The following is a 22,341-nucleotide window of genomic DNA, read 5'->3' on the forward strand; positions in this document are numbered from 1 at the left end:
ATTTTTTTAATCTAGATTAATCTCACTGTAATCTTGGAATTAATCTAGATTAATCTAGATTAAAATGGCTCATTCAAATTCTGCCAAAGGCATATGTGTGTGCTACCTAGATAATGAATAAAAGCAAGTCTTTGAGAATGGAGGCATATTTCTTGTTTCAATAATGCATCACAGACTGATAAAGCAGTTTTACTACGATAACTGATGATGAAAATAAATAATGATCAATAAGTATTTGTGTTTAATAGCTGTTTATTCAGTTCAACAAATTCTGCACTGTAGGTCTACAGAATAGGTCATGATTAACTATTTACAGTCAGTAGCATTTGGTCAATCAGACCAAGCTCTATTTCTCCTTCTTCCACCAGTCACTCAAGCAGACCAGCTTGTTCACATTGTCTGGTGACAAACTAGATCTTCTCTTCTGCACAATATGGCCTGCTAAAGAAAAAAGTATATAGATATACACACACACACACACACACACACACACACACACACACACACACACATACATACATACATACATACATACATACATACATACATACATACATACATACAGACATACATACATACATACACACACACACAGAAACTATCTGGCCTGGGGAGGGGGTTAAATTTCTGGGGTGCCCTTCCAATGCCTCCCTTTAGTTTGCATGTAGGATCGCCTCTGGTGAATAGGAGAGAGCTGGAAATGATGCCACAGCTCACCTGTATGTGTCACACAACCTCCCTCTCAGCCGTCAACCTCCTCTATGGAGGCACCGCAGAGCCGCTCAGACTCCATTACCCAACATCCCTAGCGCCAGGCTTCCGTTTCATGTCACCCGCCAAATCTATATAAGGAAGTGCCGCACAACGCCGGCTCACTCAGTCATCGTTCTCACCGAACTTAACCTAGAGTCCAAACCAGATCAGCTCAGATCACGAAGCCTGTTCAGATCAGACCAACCAGATCAGTCCAGCCAGATCTCAGAATCCTGCCTGTTCGTACAGATCAGCTTCAGACCAGGAGTCGCCGTGTTCAGCTGTGTCACCATACAGCTGCGCACCCGGCTCCCAGATTAAACAGCATGTCCATTCAACCCGGCGTCAGTCACTCCGCGCTTGGGTTAAAAGCCACGCCACATCCAAACTCTCGCCCAGCTCGAGTCACCCCGTTACAGTATGAGCAGAAGCCAACTGTTGCTGTTGTTGTCTCTGAAAATGGCAAGGGGAGTTATCCTAGCTCAACTTTTCTAAACAAAACGTTTATTATTCCAGGTGAATTTGAGTCGAAGCCACATGAACAACGACCTGTAGAAACAATTTATCACTTTATCACAATAAACAGCTGCTAAAAGAGCTAAACTTAGTTGGAAACCGCACCTGTCTGAGAAAGTCTTGTCTCGGTTTTCTCACATCCGAGCGCTGCTTCGGCCGCGGACGGTGAAGTGTGGCCCGGGGAAAGCCCGGCTGGAAATGTCAGAGGTAAACAAAACAAAATAAAAAGAATGAAAGTCGGATTTATGGATTAAACTCTGGTGAAAGTACATAAATTATTTACTTGTCCCGCGCGATGAGAAGGGAGAAGCGCTGCTGGTGGCGAAGGTGCGACTGTTCGGCTGCATGGGGAACATTAAACTCTGCGAGCCTGGCGTCCGTCCATACGTACGATGATCCGCGCCGAGTATACATCCGCGCCAACCAGATATCCATCCGCGCAATGTGAAAGCCATCATAGCTTACTTAGTACAGACCCAGATCCCAACCCAACTTTGAGAATAGATTAACGGCGTCATTTTTTTTATCGCGCAATAAGACTCTGGCTTTGCCGCAGCGCGTTAACGCCGATAACGGCCCACCCCTAATATATATGTATATATATATATATATATATATATATATATATATATATATATATATATATATATATATCAGCATATTTCTGGTTTTAGAGACCGAAAGGAAATGGAATAGAATAAAAACTCATTTAATGTCAGTGGAGAAGTTTCATCTACATACATAGATTTTATGGTAAAATGACGTCAGCTGGGGCTGCCAGAATGGTACCGTAAAATTATGGGTAAAACTTATTTTTCATTTACAAGAAGGTATTTTTATTGCTGTTTTCACTGTTAAAACTGGTACTGAAGTCAGTATTTTACTGTAGAAAAAGAAGTTTTACTTGGGGCAAAAAAATAATTTTTTTACTGTAAAATGAACATGAAAATAATCTATAAAATAAAATTTGTGCCCCTGAAAAAAAACGTTTTTCCCACTAAAAACAAAGTTCAAAAGATTTTCCTCATTACATGCAATCAATCCATAGAATTAAGTAACCGATTAACTGCCATTGAGCTCATAAATGGTCATAATAGCTTTACCTGCTTAATTGCTGTTCATGTCTTTCAACTGTGCTTATGTGTGTGTAGTAGTCAAAGCTTTGAGTCAGTAATGACATCAGCATCAAACGGCAGCACAGGCTTCAGGTGGATTCACGAGTCAGATCAAGAACAGACACTTCCCTCTGACTAATGGTTCAGCCAGATCTCACCTACATGCCGCTAAGCACCCTGGGAACCAGGAAGTAAACTCCTTACATTTTTACCAGCAATAAAAAGCTGTGTGTGTTTCAGTAAATGTCAAAATCATAGTTTTTTACTGTTTTAATGATGCAAGAGTGCTTTACTGTAGAATAATGTAATTTTTACAAAGAAATTTTTTTTACAAATGACTGTTTTCACCAATTAATTTACATACAGCAACTTCATGTAAAATCAACAGTTTTAGATAGTTTTATAGTTTTTGGTTTTAAGCTTTTTCACTGGTAAATATAGGACTACTTTTACAGTGTAAGAGCAGCAAAGAATATTCAGGTGATTAAAGGATAAAAGGATGCACCGTGAATAGAATATATGTACAGACATGGACTAAATCGTTAGTACCCGTCAGTCAATGAAAGAAAACCCACAACAACAGTCACAGAAATCACTTCAATCTGACAAAAGTAATAATAAATAAAAATTCTATGAAATTTAACTAATGAAAGTCAGACGTTGCTTTTCAGCCACGCTTCAACAGAATAATTTAAAAAATTAACTTGTGGAGCAGGGCTGGACAAAAATGATGGTACTGCTAGTAAAGGGACATGTTAATTCAAGGTGTGTCCACCAATCAGCATCACGTTCCTACAATCTTGTAATCAGTCAGCGGGCCTTTGAATAGTGCTCCAGGCAGTCGCTGTATCTTTGGTGACATGGTGTGTACCACACTCAACACGGACCAGAGGAAGCAAAGGAAACCTTCTGATTACAGGGTGGGCACAGCCCCTCTGACACCGTTGCCCTTCCATGTTTTACGTTAAGTAATCCGACACCAGCTACTCTCCGACTCTCCTTGACTGTCTACCTAAGCAGACTTCCCGTAAGTTTACTTAGCTGAGCCTGTGTTGTCACTGCTGGCACCCACATCATTCTTTAGTTTCCATCAGTGACCTAACACCCACATACAGTTCAACCAGCTGTAGACCCAATGGGACAGGCCTAAATGCTGCTCTGGCTTGGCTCTCTTCCCCTCCCCCCGTTTAGCCCTCCTCCTCACTCTGCTCGACTCGTCAGTGAGAGCAAATTGTCAGGTTTGTCATCAGAGTTTCTACACCTTTGGAAGCCAAAGGCAAACAAGTGTTAGTGAGCGGATTGCGTGTTTGGACAGGCTTGCTAATAGCTAGACCCTTTTGTAGTGGCGGCCTCATGTGTTTGCTTCACATACATTGTCAGTCTTAATTGAGACGTGACACAACAGCTGCTTTCTGCCCAGACTGTTAAATAGCCGGACTGGCGTGTTAAAACCAGAATTTATCTACTATAAATTAATTGAGATGCTATAATAAACAGTTACATTTGATTCAAGCATCATTACCCTTTTAACTCAGAGGTGGATAACAACCCTGAGAGCACTCATGTTTCATATTAGTTTGACTAATTTATTTACGTGTGTGTGTGTGTGTGTGTGTGTGTATGTGTGTGTGTGTGTGTGTGTGTGTGTGTGTGTGTGTGTGTGTGTGTGTGTGTGTGTGTGTGTGTGTGTGTGCGTGTGTGTGTGCGTGCATAAAGTGATGAACGCCGTTATTGTTTGTCTCTAAAAGTCTTAACAGAAGTTTTGGTTTTCAAATTAGTCTGTGGCCATAAAACCTCTCTACAAAACAATGGTTGTGTCGTTCTAATGTTGTTGTTTTGTGCTGTCCTTGTTCAATAAATCCAAACCTATAAACCACTTCACAAGGTTGGGTAAACATCCGCAAGGTTATTAAAATGTTTTGGAGCCTCGTTGTGTTTATTTAATGGCATTAAGAACAAGACACTGAAATAATAACTCCTATCTGATTTAGTTGAAAGGCAACAAGCCGTGCTGTGTAGAACTAAATAATTTGTTCTTACCCAAATCTTTACCTTCCTCTGACTCCCATATATTAACCCACATCATAAATAACTCCCCACTGGCTCCTGAAGATGTACTTACGGGATATTCAGTTTAAAAATATTCAGTATTTCCTAAAGAAAAATGATCTACCGTTTCCCTTTTTATTTTTAATTAGAACTTTTACTTAATTTGGCAAATACAGCACACTGTAAAAAAAAAAAGTTGGGAAAACTCAAAATTTTGAGGCAACAAACTTCAGGAAAGTTTTAAGTTTGGCGCATCAACTTAATATTCTAAGTTATGCATTTGATTTTGACAAACTCTCAATTCTAAGTTTCTCTAACTTAGTTATAAGTTGGAAAGACTCAAAATTTTAAACTGTAATAAGTATGAAACCTGAGTTTATCTAACTCAAGTGTATGTTGTAGTAACTTTGAATCCCAAGTTTTTGTTACCCAATTTTAAGTTGTAAAAACGTAAATTTTAAATAGTACTGACTGTAAATCCTAATTTATACCTCAATTTTAAAAGTTCCACTTACTTAAAATTTAACATTTCACCAGTTATTATTTCTGACTTTTCCAAACTCAAGTTATTGAGGCATAACATTTTACATTTCAACAACTTTTAATTGTGACTTTAGCTTACTCCACTACAACTTGCTGCAACTTTTAACACATTTCACAGCGAAAAGTTGAATTACCACCTCATGTATATATTGCATACACCAACTCTGTTATTAAACAGTATAGGAAAATGTCATTTTTGATAACAGACCACACTTAATAATGTAACAGATGGGTTTAAACAGCAAATTCTAAACAAAAGCAAATTCAGATGCCGATGACAAGTGTTTTTATTTTGAACTTTTGTCACATCATGTTAAACACCATGTGTAACACTTCCCAAAAACTGAGAATGCTTAGTAAAACACTACACAAGTTAAGCTATGGAGCATAAAACTTATCTTGACAGACACTATTGGCATTAAAACATTATCTGTTTGATACAGAACAGCTGAAAAAGCTGAACTACAACTGTAGGAAGCCCAACACATCTAGCTGTGAGACCAGCTGTAAGACTAAATTATTTTAAACTTATGCACTTTAATGTACAGTTACAAGACCCTGGCGTGTACCTGGTTGAGTAGCCCAACTCCAGAATAACTGGCTGAAAAGGAACAAACAAAATGCTGACCTTGTATCACACATTTTAAGATAAACACCAGTAAAACATAAAAATATCTAGCATAGCATTACAAATAAAAATTTATATAATATTTTTTCTGTATAAAACTGTCTTTTTATTAAAGTGGCAACAGTGGAAACAATGACTTGAACTCTACATTTACGTAAGCCCAAAACTGAAAAACTGCAAGACATTAAAGAAAAAAAAGGTACGGTACATCCAACAGCTACCATATAGGATTCATAGAAAAAGCCTGTTTTTGAGGGATCTTACCCTTGCCGAGAGATCTGTCCCAAGTCCCATTAAGATTTTCTGAACCATTTCAAAGGTGTACCTGAGATCTTTTGGGTATTGAAGGTTTAAGACATTGATCAACCTAAAGACAAAGCCAAAAGCCGTTGGCAGATCTGGGAGATCCTCAAGGATGGTTGTTTCTTCAACAACCACAGCAAGGTTCATCACATTTACAGCAGGTGAAGTACCGTCATCCTCCAGCACAGTGAGGATACCCACAGAGAGACCTCTTGTCTGCTCCTCCTCTGGGTCAGTATCCTTTTAAGAAGAGATGGAAAAAAATGTTAATGCTTTATTGTAGGGCTGGGCAATATGGACCAAAACTGATATCTCAATTTCTTTTAGCTGAATTCCAATATACAATATATATCTCTATATTTTTCCTCCTGTAAATTATTTACAAGTTAACTCACTTCAAGCTGTCTTGAGAAATTATATACAAAAATCAGTAGATTAAATGCATAAAAATGTATTGATTCTTGTCAAACTTTAACTTTAGTGCCTATTCTCTACCAGCCTGAGCTTTAGAAACACTGGTACAGCTGCCTGCTGACACACACACACACACACACACACACACACACACACACACACACACACACACACACACACACACACACACACACACACACACAGTTGAGAGCTAGAGGTGTATCAAATGTCCCATAGGCACTTTTAAATTATATATTTATAATTAATGTAAAAAAATTATTTCATCTAGAGGTGGGCCATATCATATATTTCTTGCAGACACCTGATGAAGTTATATGACAAAATGTAAAAAAAGAACAGAAAAGAAAAAAGATTTCAGAACAGAAACTCACCTCTAAGCAGTCTGGTCCAGAGTTAAAGTGTTTGGACCCACAGCTCTGCGTTGGTGCACTGTTTGCCAGTGTTTGGGCTGGCTCCTCCACGTCCTGCTTCTACGTCCCGTTGCTCTGTGTATTTCCTCCGCCGTCTATCGGTGTTTGCTCCTCCGTCCCGCTCCTCCGTGTTGTCTGCCCCGCAGTCCCACTGCTCCGTCCCGGTGCTAAATCTGCTCCACCGTCTATGGGTGTAAAGTGTATTAAAGCATAATTTTGTAGTTTTTAAGTCAACGCACATTCAACACTATTTGCTAGCTGCTGTTGCTACATTAGCCATTAGCAATGTGAGTTAGCAATTATTCTCCTAATATTTAGCTTGTTTATCAAAAGAAATTGAAATATTATTAGTGGTAAAGCAGATATCATTTCAAACTATAAACAAGTACGAAATGAAACAGTTAGTTACAGAGGTCCATGTTTTTTAAGTATAGACTAGTTGCAGAATATAGCCTATAGCATAAATCTCAACCGTCGACAGCCTTACCTTAAAAAATCACATGTAAAAGTTGTTTATGAATGTAGGCTACCTTTATATAGCACAAAACATATTCATAATTTATTTTTAACATAATTTGAACCCAGGAAAAAGGGGAAAACTTACCTATGCAGCCTCCTTTGCCTCCGACCACATGCAGAATGAGACTGACTCCTCCAACTCCAAAAGTTGACTTTCCCGCATTTCACAACAAAAGCATGGACGTTAGCAGAACTTGGGCAAGATATTATGAAGTCCAACTTAGATATGTAAGTTCATACGACTCACTTAATATTGTTGAAGCCCACAACTAATTCTGTTTGTCGGGCTGACTTAATTTATTGCACTTAATTCGTGAAACATGGATTTTAAGTTTAAACAACTTAAAATACCTTTTCATCTCAAAAAACATACGTTGCTTTTATTACAGTGCAATCACTCAGCAATAGTTGAGACATTTTTTCATTTTTGGTGATGTTATCTGGGTGATCTGCTTTGAGGTGGGGGAGAGTAAAAGGCAACAAAAAGGGGACACGATTAAATTTCCAGTAATAAAGTGAGAAGTGGTGGGTGGAGACAGCAGAATAATGGTGGGGTCCCCAAGAGTCTCCTGAGCAGAGGTTAGGTGACTTTTGACAGTTTACGTCTGCATGTTAATGTTCCTCGCCGGCAGCTTTATCTCTGTCATGTGACTCACTTTGTTGATATTTATCTGTTAATGGGCTATTTTCACACCACAATGCTTACAATTCATTTACTAGTTTTGCTGTGGAGCACAGTAGTGCTGTGTGAAAACTAGGCTGTTAATTCAGCCATGTTAAGGTTATTACTATTTCTTCTAATCCAACTAATGAATAATAGAATAAAGTAATTCTCTCACTGTCTTTATTATTTTTACTACAAAGAAAATAGAAATAGAACAATATTTGTCCTTTCAAAAATTAACTAAATGCAATTTTGCTCCCACTTTTAACAGTTAGAGGTAGGGTACATGAAAACATGGAAATGAAAAAAAAAATCAAAGGTCCAACCCCTTTTTGTTTGCCCTCTCCCCCAAGCCACACCCCAAGAATATAGGAAAATGCCAGAAGCAACGAATACTCTCAAACAACGATAAAAACATAACATCTAATCTTTTTGACTCGTCGTTAGTACTTTTCTGCCATAATTTCTAATGTAAGACACCTGCGTAAGTGTATTAAAAAAATGTGTATGTTAGCTAATATAGCTAGCTAGGTTCAGACTTTGTTTCCTGTTCAGCTGTTGTAAGTCGAGAGTGCGCAATTCATGCACAAAGAGGGGTGTTTTCAGAGGAGAGCGGGACAGTCAGAGGGCAATTTGATTGATGTATTATGATTCGATTATTTTGAACATGCCTCACTTATCAGTCCCATGGTAACGATTACTTTAAAGTGACCGTGTGTATTTTCCCTAGCGATAGGTGACAGTATATATCTAAATCATTGCAAGCAAGCAGTATTTTTGTGTTCAAGTAAGACTCTACCAACAGATAGCTATTAGGGTCAAAAATCCCTGGGAGCGCAGTTTTCGAGCGAGTACTTTGTCAGATTGTTCAACTTCCAGCTAAATGACAAGCCAGTCAGACTCCCTTTCATCACTGTCAACAAGTAAAGAGGTAAATGTGTAAAACAATAATGTTTATGAATGGTTAAAGTTTTCTAACAGCTTGTTACAAATCAGTAAATGTGTTTTGTCCTCATGGGCTCCTGTAGAAGGAAACATTGCGTCTAACATGGTGTCATCCACAGACTTGGACCCGCTCCCATGTATTTTAGACTTGATATTTATGGTTAAATGTTACAAGGCCGCCAATATTTTTCAAAATCTGGGCATCATTTAATTTATTTTAAACATTTTGATGGATATTTCCAGAGGTTAATGGTAAAAAAAACTACACAGAAGCTACGTTTACATGTGCACAAGTAATCGCAATAAATGCTCTATCAGATCAAAAATTGTTCATGTAAAGACGTCAATCTGAAATTCCTGATCCGATACGGCCCAATCGGAATGAAATTTCACTCCGATCGAGAGAGGTGGTTTTGTCCAATCATCATTTCGATTGACGTCCATGTACACACCCATTCGGTTTGTTGGAGTAAAATAATGCACACTGCGCGTGTGTGCAACTTCAGAGTGACATCTTACCGCCTTTGCAGCTGCTCAGGACAAGTCAAAAAACATGACAGGAGGTAAACAGAAGTAGTCCATAATAAGGGAAAAACACAAGTCAACAACAGACAAAACTTGAGAGTAAGAAAATAAAATCCGAGGGCAAAGACGTGCGGACAAGATGGCGTTTGCTTACATTTTCATTCCGGGAAAGATAACTCTGCACATGCTCAACCTATTTAATCTGATTGAATGCTTGTATACTCACAGCATGATCAGATCATTTCAGTTAGTGTCCATGTAAACAGAGATTTGGGATTTCTGATCGACCAAGATTTGAATCGGAACGGGGGAATTTGGTGCATGTAAATGTAGCTAGTGTAACTTTCAGTTGCCTTTTCTGTTTCCCTTTTTTGTCACAGGTAATTAGAATAACATTGAAACGGTTTGTTTTATGATAGTTCTGTACAGCAGCATTGGAGCACAGTACAAAAGCGGTCCGGGAGCTGGCTGTGAGCATCATCTTATCCATGTATCAACAGCACAGAAGAGCCGTTCTCAGCTACCTTCCACCCAGCGATGCTCCAACATGGAACAAGTTTCTCTACAAAACCCTCTTTGACGGCTTTGCAAAGCTTGATGGCAAGCTGGCAGAGACTCAGGTGAGTAAGGGTTTGTGCAATGTTAACAAATGGCAGTCATTCAAGGGGGTAGCTGGTAGACGGACAGTGAAGCTGTCAGAAGTAATAAATGAGACCTCATCCTTTTGTTAAAACTTGAGTTTTGTGAGGAAAAATTAACATCTTTGGGGGAATGTGACCACCTGTGGCCAAAAACAACCGTTTGATGATTTGTTTACGGAGAAAACATCAGATTTAACCCTCATTATTTTATCCAAATACATTTGGTCTCTTGTTAGTGGTGCTGCTCTGGACCATTGAGTAACCAAATCACACTTGAGTTTAGGGAGCACAAGTTCTAGGGATGTAAGAAAATATCAACACAGAAATGTCGCAGTATTTTGTGTTAAGCTACTGAATTGATATTTATAAGCAGTGTATCAATATTTTGTATTGAGAATTTACATAAAGACATTTGCTGTATTTGACGGCTCTCCCTGGGCTGCCACCTTACCGTGGTGGAGGGGTTTGAGTATCTCAATAGTCCTAGGAGCTAAGTTGTCTGAGGCTTTCTGCCTCTGGTAGGGTCACCCATGGTAAACAGGTCCTAGGTGAGGGATCAGACAAAGAGCAGCCCATAGACCTCATGAGGAATTATATAATTGGAAACTGTGTTCCCTCGCCCGGACGTGGGCCACTGGGGCCCCCCTCTGGAGCCAGGCCTGGAGGTGGGGCACGTTGGCGAGCGCCTGGTGGCCGGGCTTTCACCCATGGAGCCCAGCCGGGCACAGCCCGAAAAGGAAGTGTGGGTCCCCCTTCCCATGGGCTTACCACTCGTGGGAGGGGCCAAAGGGGTCGGGTGCAGTGTGTGATGGGTGGAGTCGAGGGCAGGGGCCTTGGCGGTCTGATCCTTGGCTATAGATGCTGGCTCTTGGCACATGGAATGTCACCTCTCTTGTGGGGAAGGAGCCTGAGTTGGTGTGTGAGGTTGAGAGGTTCCGACTAGATATAGTCAAACTCACCTCAACGCATGGCTCTGGCTCTGGAACCAGTTTCCTTGAGAGTGGTTAGACTTTCTACCACCCTGGAGTTGCTCCCACTGAGAGGCGCCGAGCAGGGGTGGGCATACTTGTTGCCCCCCATCTTGGTGCCTGTACGTTGGGGTTTACCCCAGTGAACGAGAGGATAGCCTCCCTCCGCCTACGTGTGGGGGGATGGGTTCTGACTGTGGTCTGTGCTTATGCACCAAACTACAGTTCAGACTACCCACCCTTTTTGGAGACCTTGGAGGGGGTGCTGGAAAGCTTTCCTTCTGGTGACTCCCTTGTTCTGTTGGGGGACCTTAAACGCTCACGTGGGCAACGACAGTGAGACCTGGAGAGGTGTGGTTAGGAGGAATGCCCCCCACCCCGATCAAATTCAAGTGGTGTTTTGTTATTGGACTTCTGTGCCAGTAATGGATGGTCCGTAATTAACACCATGTTCAGACATAAAGGTGTCCATATGTGCTCTTGGCACCAGGATACCTTAGGCCGCAGCTCGATGATCGACTTTGTTGTTGTTTCATCTGACCTGCGGCCGCATGTCTTGGACACTTTGGCGAAGAGATGGGCGGAGCTGTCAACTGACCACTACCCGGTGGTGAGTTGGCTCATATGGTGGGGGAGGATGCCAGTCAGACCAGGCAGGCCCAAACGTATCGCGAGGGTCTGCTGGGAACGTCTGGCAGAAGGAGCTTCAATTCCCACCTCCGACAGAACTTCCAAAATGTTCCGGGGGAGGCGGGGGACATTGGGTCTGAATGGACCCTGTTCCGTGCCTCCATTATTGAGGCAGCCGACCGGAGCTGTGGTCGCAGGATCATCGGTACCTGTCGTGGTGGCAATCCCCGAACCCGCTAGTGGACACCGGCGGTTAGGAATGCTGTCAAGATGAAGAAAGAGACCTATCAGGTCTTTTTGGCCTGTGGGACTCCAGAGGCAGCTGACGGGTACCGGCAGTCCAAGCGGAACGCAGCTCTGGAGGTCACCGAGGCAAAAACCAGGGCATGGGAGGAGTTCGATGAGACCATGGAGCAAGACTTCCGTACGGCTTCGAGGAGATTCTGGTCCACCATCCGACACCTCAGGGGGGAGAAAGTAGTGTGCTACCAACACTATCTATAGTGGGGACGGTGTGCTGCTGACCTCCACTCAGGACGTTGTGGATTGGTGGGCAGAATACTTCGAAGACCTCCTCAGTCCCACCAACACGTCTTCCAGTGAGGAAGCAGAGTCTGGGGACTTTGGGTTGGCCTCTCAAATCTCTGGTGCTGAGGTCACTGCGGTGGTTAAAAAGCTCCTCTGTGGCGAGGCTCCGGGGGTGGATGAGAGCCGCTCGGAGTTCCTTAAGGCTCTGGATGTTGTGGGGCTGTGTTGGCTGACGCGGCTCTGCAATATCGCATGGACATCGGGGCAGTCCCACTGGACTGGCAGACCAGGGTGGTGGTCCCCTTATTTAAAAAGGGGGACCGCAGAGTGTGTTCCAACTACAGGCAGATCACACTCCTGAGCCTTCCTGGTATAATCTATTCAGGGGTTCTGGAGAGGAGGGTCCGTCGGATTGTTGAACCTCAGATTAAGGAGGAGCAATGTGGTTTTCATCCTGGCCGTGGAACACTGGACCAGCTCTATACCCTTAGGGGGATCCTGGAGGGTGTGTGGGAATTTGCCCAACCAGTCTACATGTGTTTTGTGGATTTGGAGAAGGCGTTTGACCACATCCCTCGGGGGGCCCTGTGGGGGGTACCGCGGGAGTATGGGGTACCAGGCCCTCTGATACGGGCTGTTAGGTCCCTGTGTGACCGGTGTCAGAGCTTGGTCCGCATTGCCAGCAGTAAGTCGGTCTCGTTCCCAGTGAGAGTTGGACTCCACCAAGGCTGCCCTTTGTCACCAATTCTGTTCATAACCTTTATGGACAGGATTTCTAGGTGCAGCCAAGGTGTGGAGGGCATCCGTTTTGGTGGCCTGAGGATCAGGTCTCTCCTTTTTGCAGATGATGTGGTCCTGTTGGCTTCATCAGAACGTGATCTTCAGCTTTCGCTGAAGCGGTTCACAGCCGAGTGTGAAGCAGCTGGGATGAGAATCAGCTCCTCTAAATCTGAGACCATGGTCTTGATTCGGAAAAGGGTAGAATGCCTTCTCCGGGTCAGGGATGAGGTCCTGCCCCAAGTGGAGAAGTTTAAGTGTATCGGGGTCTTGTTCATGACTGAGGGAAAACTGGAGCATGAGATCGATAGGCGGATTGGTGCTGCATCTGCAGTGATGCGGGCGTTGTACCGGTCTGTCGTGGTGAAGAGAGAGCTGAGTCAGAAGGCGAAGCTCTCAATTTACCGGTCGATCTACATTCCTACCCTCACCTATGGTCATGAGCTTTGGGTAGTGACCGAAAGAACAAGATTGCGGATACAAGCGGCCGAAGTGAGTTTTCTCCGCAGAGTAGCTAGGCTCTCCCTTAGAGATAGGGTGAGAAGCTCAGTCATTCAGGAGGGGCTCGGAGTAGGCCCGCTGCTCCTTTACATCGAGAGGAGCCAGTTGAGGTGGCTCGGGCGTCTGGTCAGGATGCCTCCTGAACGCCTCCCTGGTGAGGTTTTCCAGGCACGTCCAACAGGGAGGAGACCTAAAGGTAGACCCAGGACACGGTGGAGGGACTATGTCTCTCACCTGGCCACCGAACGCCTTGGGATTCCCCCAGAGGAGCTGGTCCAAGTGGCTGGGGAGAGGGAAGTCTGGGCCTCTCGCCTTAGGCTACTGCCCCCGCGACCCAACTCCGGATAAGCGGATGAAAATGGATGGATGGATGGATGGACATTTACTGTATTTCTTTTATGTGAAATTCAAACTCCGACTGCTAGGGGACAGCAGGAACAACGAGATCTCGCAATAATACGTAGCTCCCAGTCTGAGTTTTCCAATTAAATTCAGTGTTTAAAAATTTCAAATATCATCTGGATTTTGGTATCACAATACCTCATATAGTCCCCTCTGTATTGCGTTATGCTTTGCAACTCCAGACTCTTGCCAATACACACAATCATTATAAATTCAGCCCGTTAGGAGTTTTAAAGTTGTGGAACACTGAAAAACCATTTTTTAGTAACTATTTCACAGTTACTCAGAGTTTTTCACGCAGGCTGAACATGAAAACAGTTCCTACACCTATCTCCTGCATTAGGTTTAGAAAATCTGGAGAAGATCTACATCACACCGTCACTTAACATTCATGGACTCGCCTGTCTCGACTCGCGACAGGAAAGGCTTTTGTTGGTTTAGCGTCTAGGAAACAGCAGAGAACGTCTCGGCTAGTAGCTGACCGCCAGCATTAGCAACTCCACCTCACAGCAGAACTCCTCCAGGCTTGTGATTTTTGTGGAAGTAAAACATCAATTTCACAGAGCTCAGTGGTAGACTCGCATCGCCTTCATCCAATCCGAGGCAAGAAGTGCAAATATCAGGAAAAGGGCCCGAATCCTGCCGTGTTCAACACTACTTTAACGTGGCATTGTGCTAGTTCCTGAAACAGGGGCATCTGAGCTTTTTTCCCTCCCGAGTACGACTTGCAAGGCATTCATTCCTACTAGAGATCACTGCAAATGTATTGATTAAACAAGTGTCCCACACCTTTAAGCTTATGCATCTTAAAGAAACACCTACAAAAGCTAAGTGGGACTCGTTTGAAAATAACTTGGGCACAAATGACATGATGGACCTGCATGGTTCTAACGGGTTAATGGTGTGACATCTTCCACGTAGACTATAAAGAAGGGCAGGAAGCAGCAGTCTGGAAAAAAGGAGACTGGGGAAATCCACTCCCTTCAGGAGCAGCTGGCCGTCTTAAAAGACATCACAGTAGGTGGAGCTGTCATCAGTCTGCAGTGACATCATTTCCCCTCACTATTCTAATTGGTGTTTGTGATTTAACGCAGACTTGGTAGAGTTTTCCTCATGTAGGTGGTCACAGAAATTCTGAAATCTTTTTGATTTTTAGGAAAAGGAGAATGAAAGCACCAAAGGACAAAGCCCTAAAAAAGAACAACACAAAGACATTAAAGGGTCTGTAAAAGGAGCCAAAGCAAGTATGTATCTGTGTTTATTTATGTAACTGTCTCACAGAAATGCTTACTGTATTAACCCGGCTTGGAAGTGGAGTTCGGGGGGGAGGACGGTTACCTGAACTTCGCTCTCTGAATGGTCAATCAATCAATCAATCAATCAACCAATCAATCAAAGCTTTATTTATTTATGGTGGGAGCAGTGCTTGAAGAAGAAATAAATAGGTGCTGTCACTCCCCTTAGAAAAAGCATCTTTAATCTGCTCCTGTTGTAAAACTACGACACCTAGACTTTTCAGACCTGGACTGGATTATTCTAGACCTGGTGTCACCAACTCCAGTCCTCGAGGGCGACCATCCTGCTAGTTTTCTATGTTTCCTGCTCTACCATACCTGAATGGAGTAATTTAATATTCTCCTTGCCATGTTTAACTCTGCACAGGCCTGTTAATTACTCATTTGTTTCAATCAGGTGTGTAGGAGCAAAGAGACTGCACATGTGCAGGATGGTAGCCCTCAAGGACCGGAGTTGATGACCCCTATCCGAGACTGATAGCAGATTCCGTAAAACATTTTTACTTATTTGTAGTAAAAAGAAATGTTTGCATTTTTTGTCGTCTGGACCCCATTAAGACTGGTCTAGCTCAAAAACTACAGATCCTGGACACTTAACCCTGGACTGGATTATTGTAGACTCATAGAAGATTCTTTAAAACTTTGTTTCTGATTAGTGAAACCTTTATCTGATAATGAACAGCCTCTTTCTACAGTGGAGGAAGCCTTCTGCAGACGCATCTCCTTTTCATGGATACAAAGTCATCAGTGAGGTCATCTGATGCTGTGCTGCTTCTGAGCTGAGCTGATGAGAAGCTAAAACAGACTTAGGCTTATATATAAATATGGATGTTTTCTTACATATTATTTACACATACACCCATAATAATACTATGGGTTGGAAGGTTAGTACAATATAAGACACAGGTGAAGGTTTATGCATTTATTAAGACTTCTTAATAGACAGAATTATCCTCTCTCTGTCTCCTGATCAGCAGCAGCTGAGAGGTTAATGCCACAAAGTTGTTTGTTTTTTTCAGCAACATGCCCACATTCAAATGAAGCACTCTTGTTTTGATATTTTCTTTCTTGTGCTTGCTCACTATTTCCGTTTGGCTGTCATCTATCCATATGCCTGTGGGCGCGTTTAACAACTGGTTGGTCAGATTCAGCTGCCATCAATCATTGTAGGAACGTGCATGGTGTCGGACAACTTATCTCTTTTTTTTCTCTCCTCTGCCTGGGCCAACAGAGCTAGCGCGGTGCGTAAATCAGTGGAAAAACTCTAAATTAGACGTGGCCGTACCAACCCACTTAAGGCACTGTTGGGGGGGGGGGGGGGGGGGGGGGTGAAAGGCCTTCACCGGCCGTTCTGGGATTCTCCAGAACCCACTGATGGCCAGTCCACCACTGTGAGTTCAGTTAAAAGAAAATATTTAGTTTATTTTTATTTTCATGAAGGTTGCAATATTGCCTTCAGGCAAGAGACATCGATGCCAATCGGGAACCCCCCGATCAGGTTATACTGATGACATCCTTTTTTTGTTTCAGGTGTCACAAAAAGACCACAGAGCTCGACAAGTTGTGGAGAAGATGGTGTTCAACACTCCATCAAGTATCTGGACAAGTGAGTAAAATTAAACTCAATGCAGATTTTCACATCATCTGTCCCCAAGTGTCGTCCAGCAATAATAAAGGCATTAGCCTGCCCCCTCACAAATCAATCACTAGACCTACAGTACATCTACTATTTCTTAATGTTTTGAATCAACTCCATTCATGCTGAACCTAATTGAGAGCTCATATTTCATAAGATGATGTTATTATTACATAAGATCATTTCCTATTAAAACTCTGGTGTGACAGGCTGCTGACGGTGGGTTTTGCTTCTTGGCCTTCCATAAAGTAAATGTTGTTTTTTTTGTGAATATTTGTCTAATAGCCTTTTGTTCACAAGTCCAGTACTTTGTGCTAGGCAGTTGCCCTCCTGTGGACATTTCAGCTTTAATTCATCTAAATGTGTTCATTCAAAGTCTGAAAACATCTTTTCAATCTCATTTCAGCTTGTGTATATTCTGTGGTAAAAAAGACGAGTCCTTCACGGAGGACGGGTTGGACATCCACTACTGGAAACAGTGTCCGATGCTGCGGCGCTGCGATGAATGTAGACAGGTATGGTACTGTATTTCCTACAGAGGTTGGCACCTTTTTAGTTGATCTGGAAACGGAATTTCCCAGTTTGGTTAATCGACCCGTCGATGATTTTCTGTGTTCACAGGTTGTTGAGATAGCCAGTCTGACAGAGCACCTGCTGAGCGAATGTAAAAACAGATCAAGGTTCAGTCAGTGTCCACGCTGCTCAGAGGCCGTTCCCACTGAGGGTCTGACTGCTCATGCCCAGGGTCCGTCCTGCAACCGTAAGTTTTCCTCTTCCTTCCTGTTGGGAATGGAATCGCCAACGCATTAACCAAACACACCTCGACATCTGTTATTGTTTTTGTTTAAATGCAGCCCTTCATTTATTCTATAATACACTGTGAGAGCATAAAGGAAGGACCAGATTTGGAAATGTTTGATCTCTATGGGGAGTGGCTTAACTGAAAGTCCACTTTTACATTCTCCCATGTGACTTAATGCTTACAAGAAAATCTACAAGAGTGGAAGCTGGAAGAGCAAAATCAATGCTAATTGGCCAAATGGAAGGTCTCATCCACTTGTTTTTTCAATGAATGGGCTTTGGTCTCTAGCATGAATGAATGAATGCCTTATGAGTCGTTTTCTGTGGAATAAAAGCTCTGGCGCCCCTGTTTCAGACGGGTTAAGTTTGTCGGAGGAATGAGGGGTGGAAAACAGCAGCATTACAAGTCTTACTCATTAATTTATCCCCACAAATGTAACAAGCCCAAATATGTTTCACCATGTTGCTAACGGTTAGCTTCTACTAGCTGAAATGCAATCTGCTCTCTCCTTCCCCTAGGCAGTCACAAGCCCAGGTGGGCGGGGCCAGTTCGCGGCTAATGCAAGTGATGGGGGTTGAAGTGACTTTTCACATTCAGCATGCCTGTGCGACTCTGAGTGAAGATCTCATTAAACGAGACTTAATGTTTTTCATCATTTGGTGCTTAGACGCCTTTAGAGGGACTTCTCTTTGACTCTCGAACTCCATCTCACATCCTGCTATGCTGTTTGGAGCATTTTGAATTACCTTTCTCTGCGACTCTGTTTGTGTAAACAAAAGTGGATGAACGCGTCTTTGCCCACCTTTGGGCGTGGATGGAGAAGTCAGATCTGATCTGTGTGTGCTCACCTGTGATTGGATCGTCCAGGACACATTAGAGTTCTGGGTTCTAATAACCAGACTGTAGACTGAGGCGGTGTGAATCCTGTCTGGGCCTGGTGAGGTCTTGTTCTTCATTTCTAAGACTCCATCTTTAAATATTTTAGCTACAAAGCCAACAAACGTACAGACGGCACAATGTTACTGTCTGCTGTAGCAGAGTAGATAAGACACTCTTCTTATCTGTCACTGTTTGCAAACAGTTTGGAAGTTCCCTCTCAGCCCACTTTAAAAACTCTTTCTTCCTCACTGATAACAAATATTTTATTTCCTCAATTAGATTAATTACTGCATTTGTTTCAAAAGACACAGATCTCATTTTGCCCTCCGGCGCAAAGCGGGCTCCAGCTTGTGCAGTTTTTTTTCCCTCAGCTCTTTATTAGTGTTAAATTTCTTTTGAATTAATTTAGCTTTGACAGTTAGATCATTTCAGTCTGCAAAGAAACAAAGATACATTTGACTTTTATAGATTCAGTTTTTTATGCCGAACTCGAGCCCTCTGGCCACATATGTGGACGGTGGCTCCATGCACTTTAAAAAAAATTTTTTCTTCTACTTAGACCTTTTTATTATTTATAGACACTTGATATTGACTTAAAGTAAAAAAATATATATAATAAGTTGTCTTCTTTAATTTGTTTGTAAAGTTGACAACATTTTAATTTAATTTAATTGTTATTTTATTAAAATGTTATTTAGACTTCACCAATCTGTAATGGCTAGATATGTATTTTTTTCTTCTAAATCACACCAAATACAGGTTTGGGTCCCAGGAGGTTAAACTGGTTCTCGGTGGGACAACGAAATGGAAAACGTTAGTTTTGAGTTAGTGTCGTATTCCCAGTTTGTACTTTCACCTTTCAGTGAGGCTCTTTCGTTGATTTTCGTGGAGTTTTTAATTGTGTTGCGATTCATTTTAAGGTGTTTGTGTTTCAGCCCTCGTCTCAGGAAACGGCTCCACCTCCAACCACTGCTCTTTGTGTCATGATAACTTTCCACCTGGAGAGGAGGTGAGATTTTTGTCTTAAGTTATTGTTAGAACATATGAAATGAAATGTGTGTCTTTTCCCACGTACTGATGTTCCATATCAACACAGAAACTAGTCATCGAGTGATTCAGGGTTTGGGAACAAACAGGTGTTGAGGTGAAACTTGTCTATTGTCATAATCATTTTCAAAGGAGTTGCAGCTTTTGTTCATTAAAGTATTTGTATTTTTTGTCAGAATATTTAAAAAATATATATTTTTTGCTACATTTTGGTTCAAATTTCTTCATCTTTATTTGAACTAATAGGAAATAATTATTAATTGCTGGTCAACCAGTTTCAAGACTGGACTTAAACAGTTAGAAAACCACCGCAGGGGAAGGACTTTGTGAATTCCTTCTGTAACGTTTTAGTCCTCGTGTTTCAGTGCGATTGGAGGTGCATTTGTTACTAATCCTTGTTGTTCCTGGGCAGTTTTAAAAGCACGTTTTTCTGCCTCACAGAGATTTTAACAATAGAAGCTCGCTTTATTATTATTATTTTGTTCTGGTTTCTATCTCAAGCCAAGAAAAACTGGAAAATGTCTTTGAGAACCGTTATCAGCTATTTAAAGACCAGGAAGGAGTGTGTTTGAAGTGTCTGACTCATGCTTGGTTAATGAAATGTATTTATATTTGACAGATGTTCTTTACTGATCTAAAAAATTGAATATTAATAATTTTACTTTTTATATCAACAAAGGTCATTTTATCGGTTATAGATTGTATTAATGTTTATTAGGGATGTTGGATATTACCAGCTGATATTGGCATTAAATAGTAACATCAGAAATTATTGGTAGGCTGCGCAGTGGTTAGAGCTGTTGCCTTGAAGCAAGATGGTCCTGGGTTCGCTTCCCGGCCTGGGATCTTTCTGCATGGAGTTTGCGTGTTCTCCCTGCGCGTGTCCAGGGTGTACCCCGCCTGATTGCCGGTTGACTGCTGGGACACCCCCCCCCCCCCCCCCCCGCGACCCTGCGTGGACAAAGCGGGTTCAGAAAATGGATGGATGGAAATTATTGGTTGAAATTGAAGTAGTTGTCATAATTTGCACAAAGTATCTTTAAAGTTTGTGTGCAGGATAGGAGTTATGTTATAAAATAGAGTTTTTCTTTATTCATATTTGGTTGGGGATCCTGCATATATTGTTATCAATTTTTAGTTCCATTAGCCATCGTCACACACTTGTGACCCATCCCCGTGGGGGCGGTGAGCTGCAGCAGTGGCTGCGCTCAGGAACTATTTGGTGGTATAGAAACGTAAGATTTAGACTATATCAGGACATCAGCTATTGGCATATCGCATACCGTCGATGAATATATTCGATATCATCTGTCGGTGTATCATCTATTGGTAAATGGGTGTTATGATTGATGACCAGCTGAAGTTTAAAGATAATGGTGCCTCTGTCACTTGTTCATGCCGCTTCGCGCTGTTACAAAATACGAAAGATCAGACCGTACCTAACGCAATATGCCACCCGGCTCCTGGTGCAATCTACGGTCATCTCCCGCCTCGACTACTGCAATGCCCTTCTAACTGGTCTTCCAGCCTGTACTGTGAGACGTCTTCAAATGGTCCAGAATGCAGTGGCGTGTCTGGTCTTCAATCAGCCTAAAAGAGCACATGTCACCCCTCTGTTCATTAAACTCCATTGGCTACCGCTAGCTGCTGTAGCGGTCACACTTTATAGCGTGATGACTGGCTGCAAATTAATTATGACCAATAAGATGGGATGATTCCATATAAATATGAAATATCAATCTGATTGATCTTTGAATGTTTAATTAGAAGATTATAGTTACTTTTACTTGTTCAGGGACCATAAACACACTTCGTATTAATTCAGACAGAGTCAGGTATAGTTAAAAAGGAATTTTATTATTTTCTAAACTAATGATTATACATGACAAGATATGAATAATGAGATGTGATGGAGTGGATATGCGGTGATGGAATGTCATGTGTAGGTGGTGTGATGTAGGTGTTTATCAGAATCTTTGTATCTGAAATAAATTGGGAAATCTGGGTGTAAAAGAATTTATTGTCTGCTATAAACTAGAGAGTTGATTATTAATAAAACAGCATCAGACACAATCTGTTGTGTCTACAAACTCTGGCAGAGACCCCCAGCAGATCTGGACTGTCAGAAGTCGGGTGGACCTCACGGCACCTGGATTTGTAGATTAAACTCCGATACGATCCGTCCAGTCTTGAAATGTCTCCAGGTCACAACAGTAGTGGGAATGCTTGTTTGCGTCCAAAGTGGATGTGGCTCTTAGGGAGCCGTCTTGCCGTGTCAGCTTGCAGCGTGCAAACAGGTTTTCTGTATGTCAAAAGAGATGTCTCAAGGATGCTTGTTCCGAATTGGCCGGTTCGGAACTCCGCTAGAAACTGACTTAGTCGGGAAGTAATTCTTGTTTTATCAAACTAATTTGTTATGATTTCTGACGTATTCTGGCAAATCAGAATGTGCCATGTCTGGAAGGCTTTACCAAAACATTCCTCAGAAAGCCACACCTTCCTTCGGATACAAGATTCTTAACTCTGTGAATAAGAATCTTTAAACGTTATGTGAGGTGAACCTTAACCTTAATTTGCATCTAATGAAGATGTGAATGAGTGTAGATAATGATTAACTTGTTAAATCAAACACATACTGATCATAAGATCTTCAATGGATCATTGTAAGAGCAATATTAATTTCAACTTCATTGATTTAAGCACAGATTATTCAAACATTTCATTTCAACTTCTTGTTCATTCAACCATACTTATTAAGTTGTAAAGCCTTGTAGTATTCATGTAGGTTCACTTTTAATCAGAGTGAGGAATCCAGCAGTCTGGGCAGAGC

General features: G+C 42.0%; 1 protein-coding gene across 3 annotated transcripts in view; it reads left to right on the forward strand.

Annotated features, from left to right (window-relative positions):
* Window positions 1-22,341, forward strand: part of cep104 (centrosomal protein 104) — a 42,097-nt gene that overhangs the window by 16,630 nt on the left and 3,126 nt on the right. For all 3 annotated transcript variants that reach the window (XM_015967473.3, XM_015967475.3, XM_015967474.3), the window contains exons 14-20: window positions 9,825-10,025; window positions 14,774-14,869; window positions 15,009-15,096; window positions 16,678-16,753; window positions 17,190-17,298; window positions 17,405-17,543; window positions 19,400-19,473. In XM_015967473.3, coding sequence (XP_015822959.3) covers window positions 9,825-10,025; window positions 14,774-14,869; window positions 15,009-15,096; window positions 16,678-16,753; window positions 17,190-17,298; window positions 17,405-17,543; window positions 19,400-19,473 — 783 coding nt within the window. The remainder of the gene's footprint in view (window positions 1-9,824; window positions 10,026-14,773; window positions 14,870-15,008; window positions 15,097-16,677; window positions 16,754-17,189; window positions 17,299-17,404; window positions 17,544-19,399; window positions 19,474-22,341) is intronic.

The sequence above is a fragment of the Nothobranchius furzeri genome, chromosome 15 (genome assembly GCF_043380555.1).
Source record: "Nothobranchius furzeri strain GRZ-AD chromosome 15, NfurGRZ-RIMD1, whole genome shotgun sequence".
Lineage (NCBI taxonomy): Eukaryota > Metazoa > Chordata > Actinopteri > Cyprinodontiformes > Nothobranchiidae > Nothobranchius > Nothobranchius furzeri.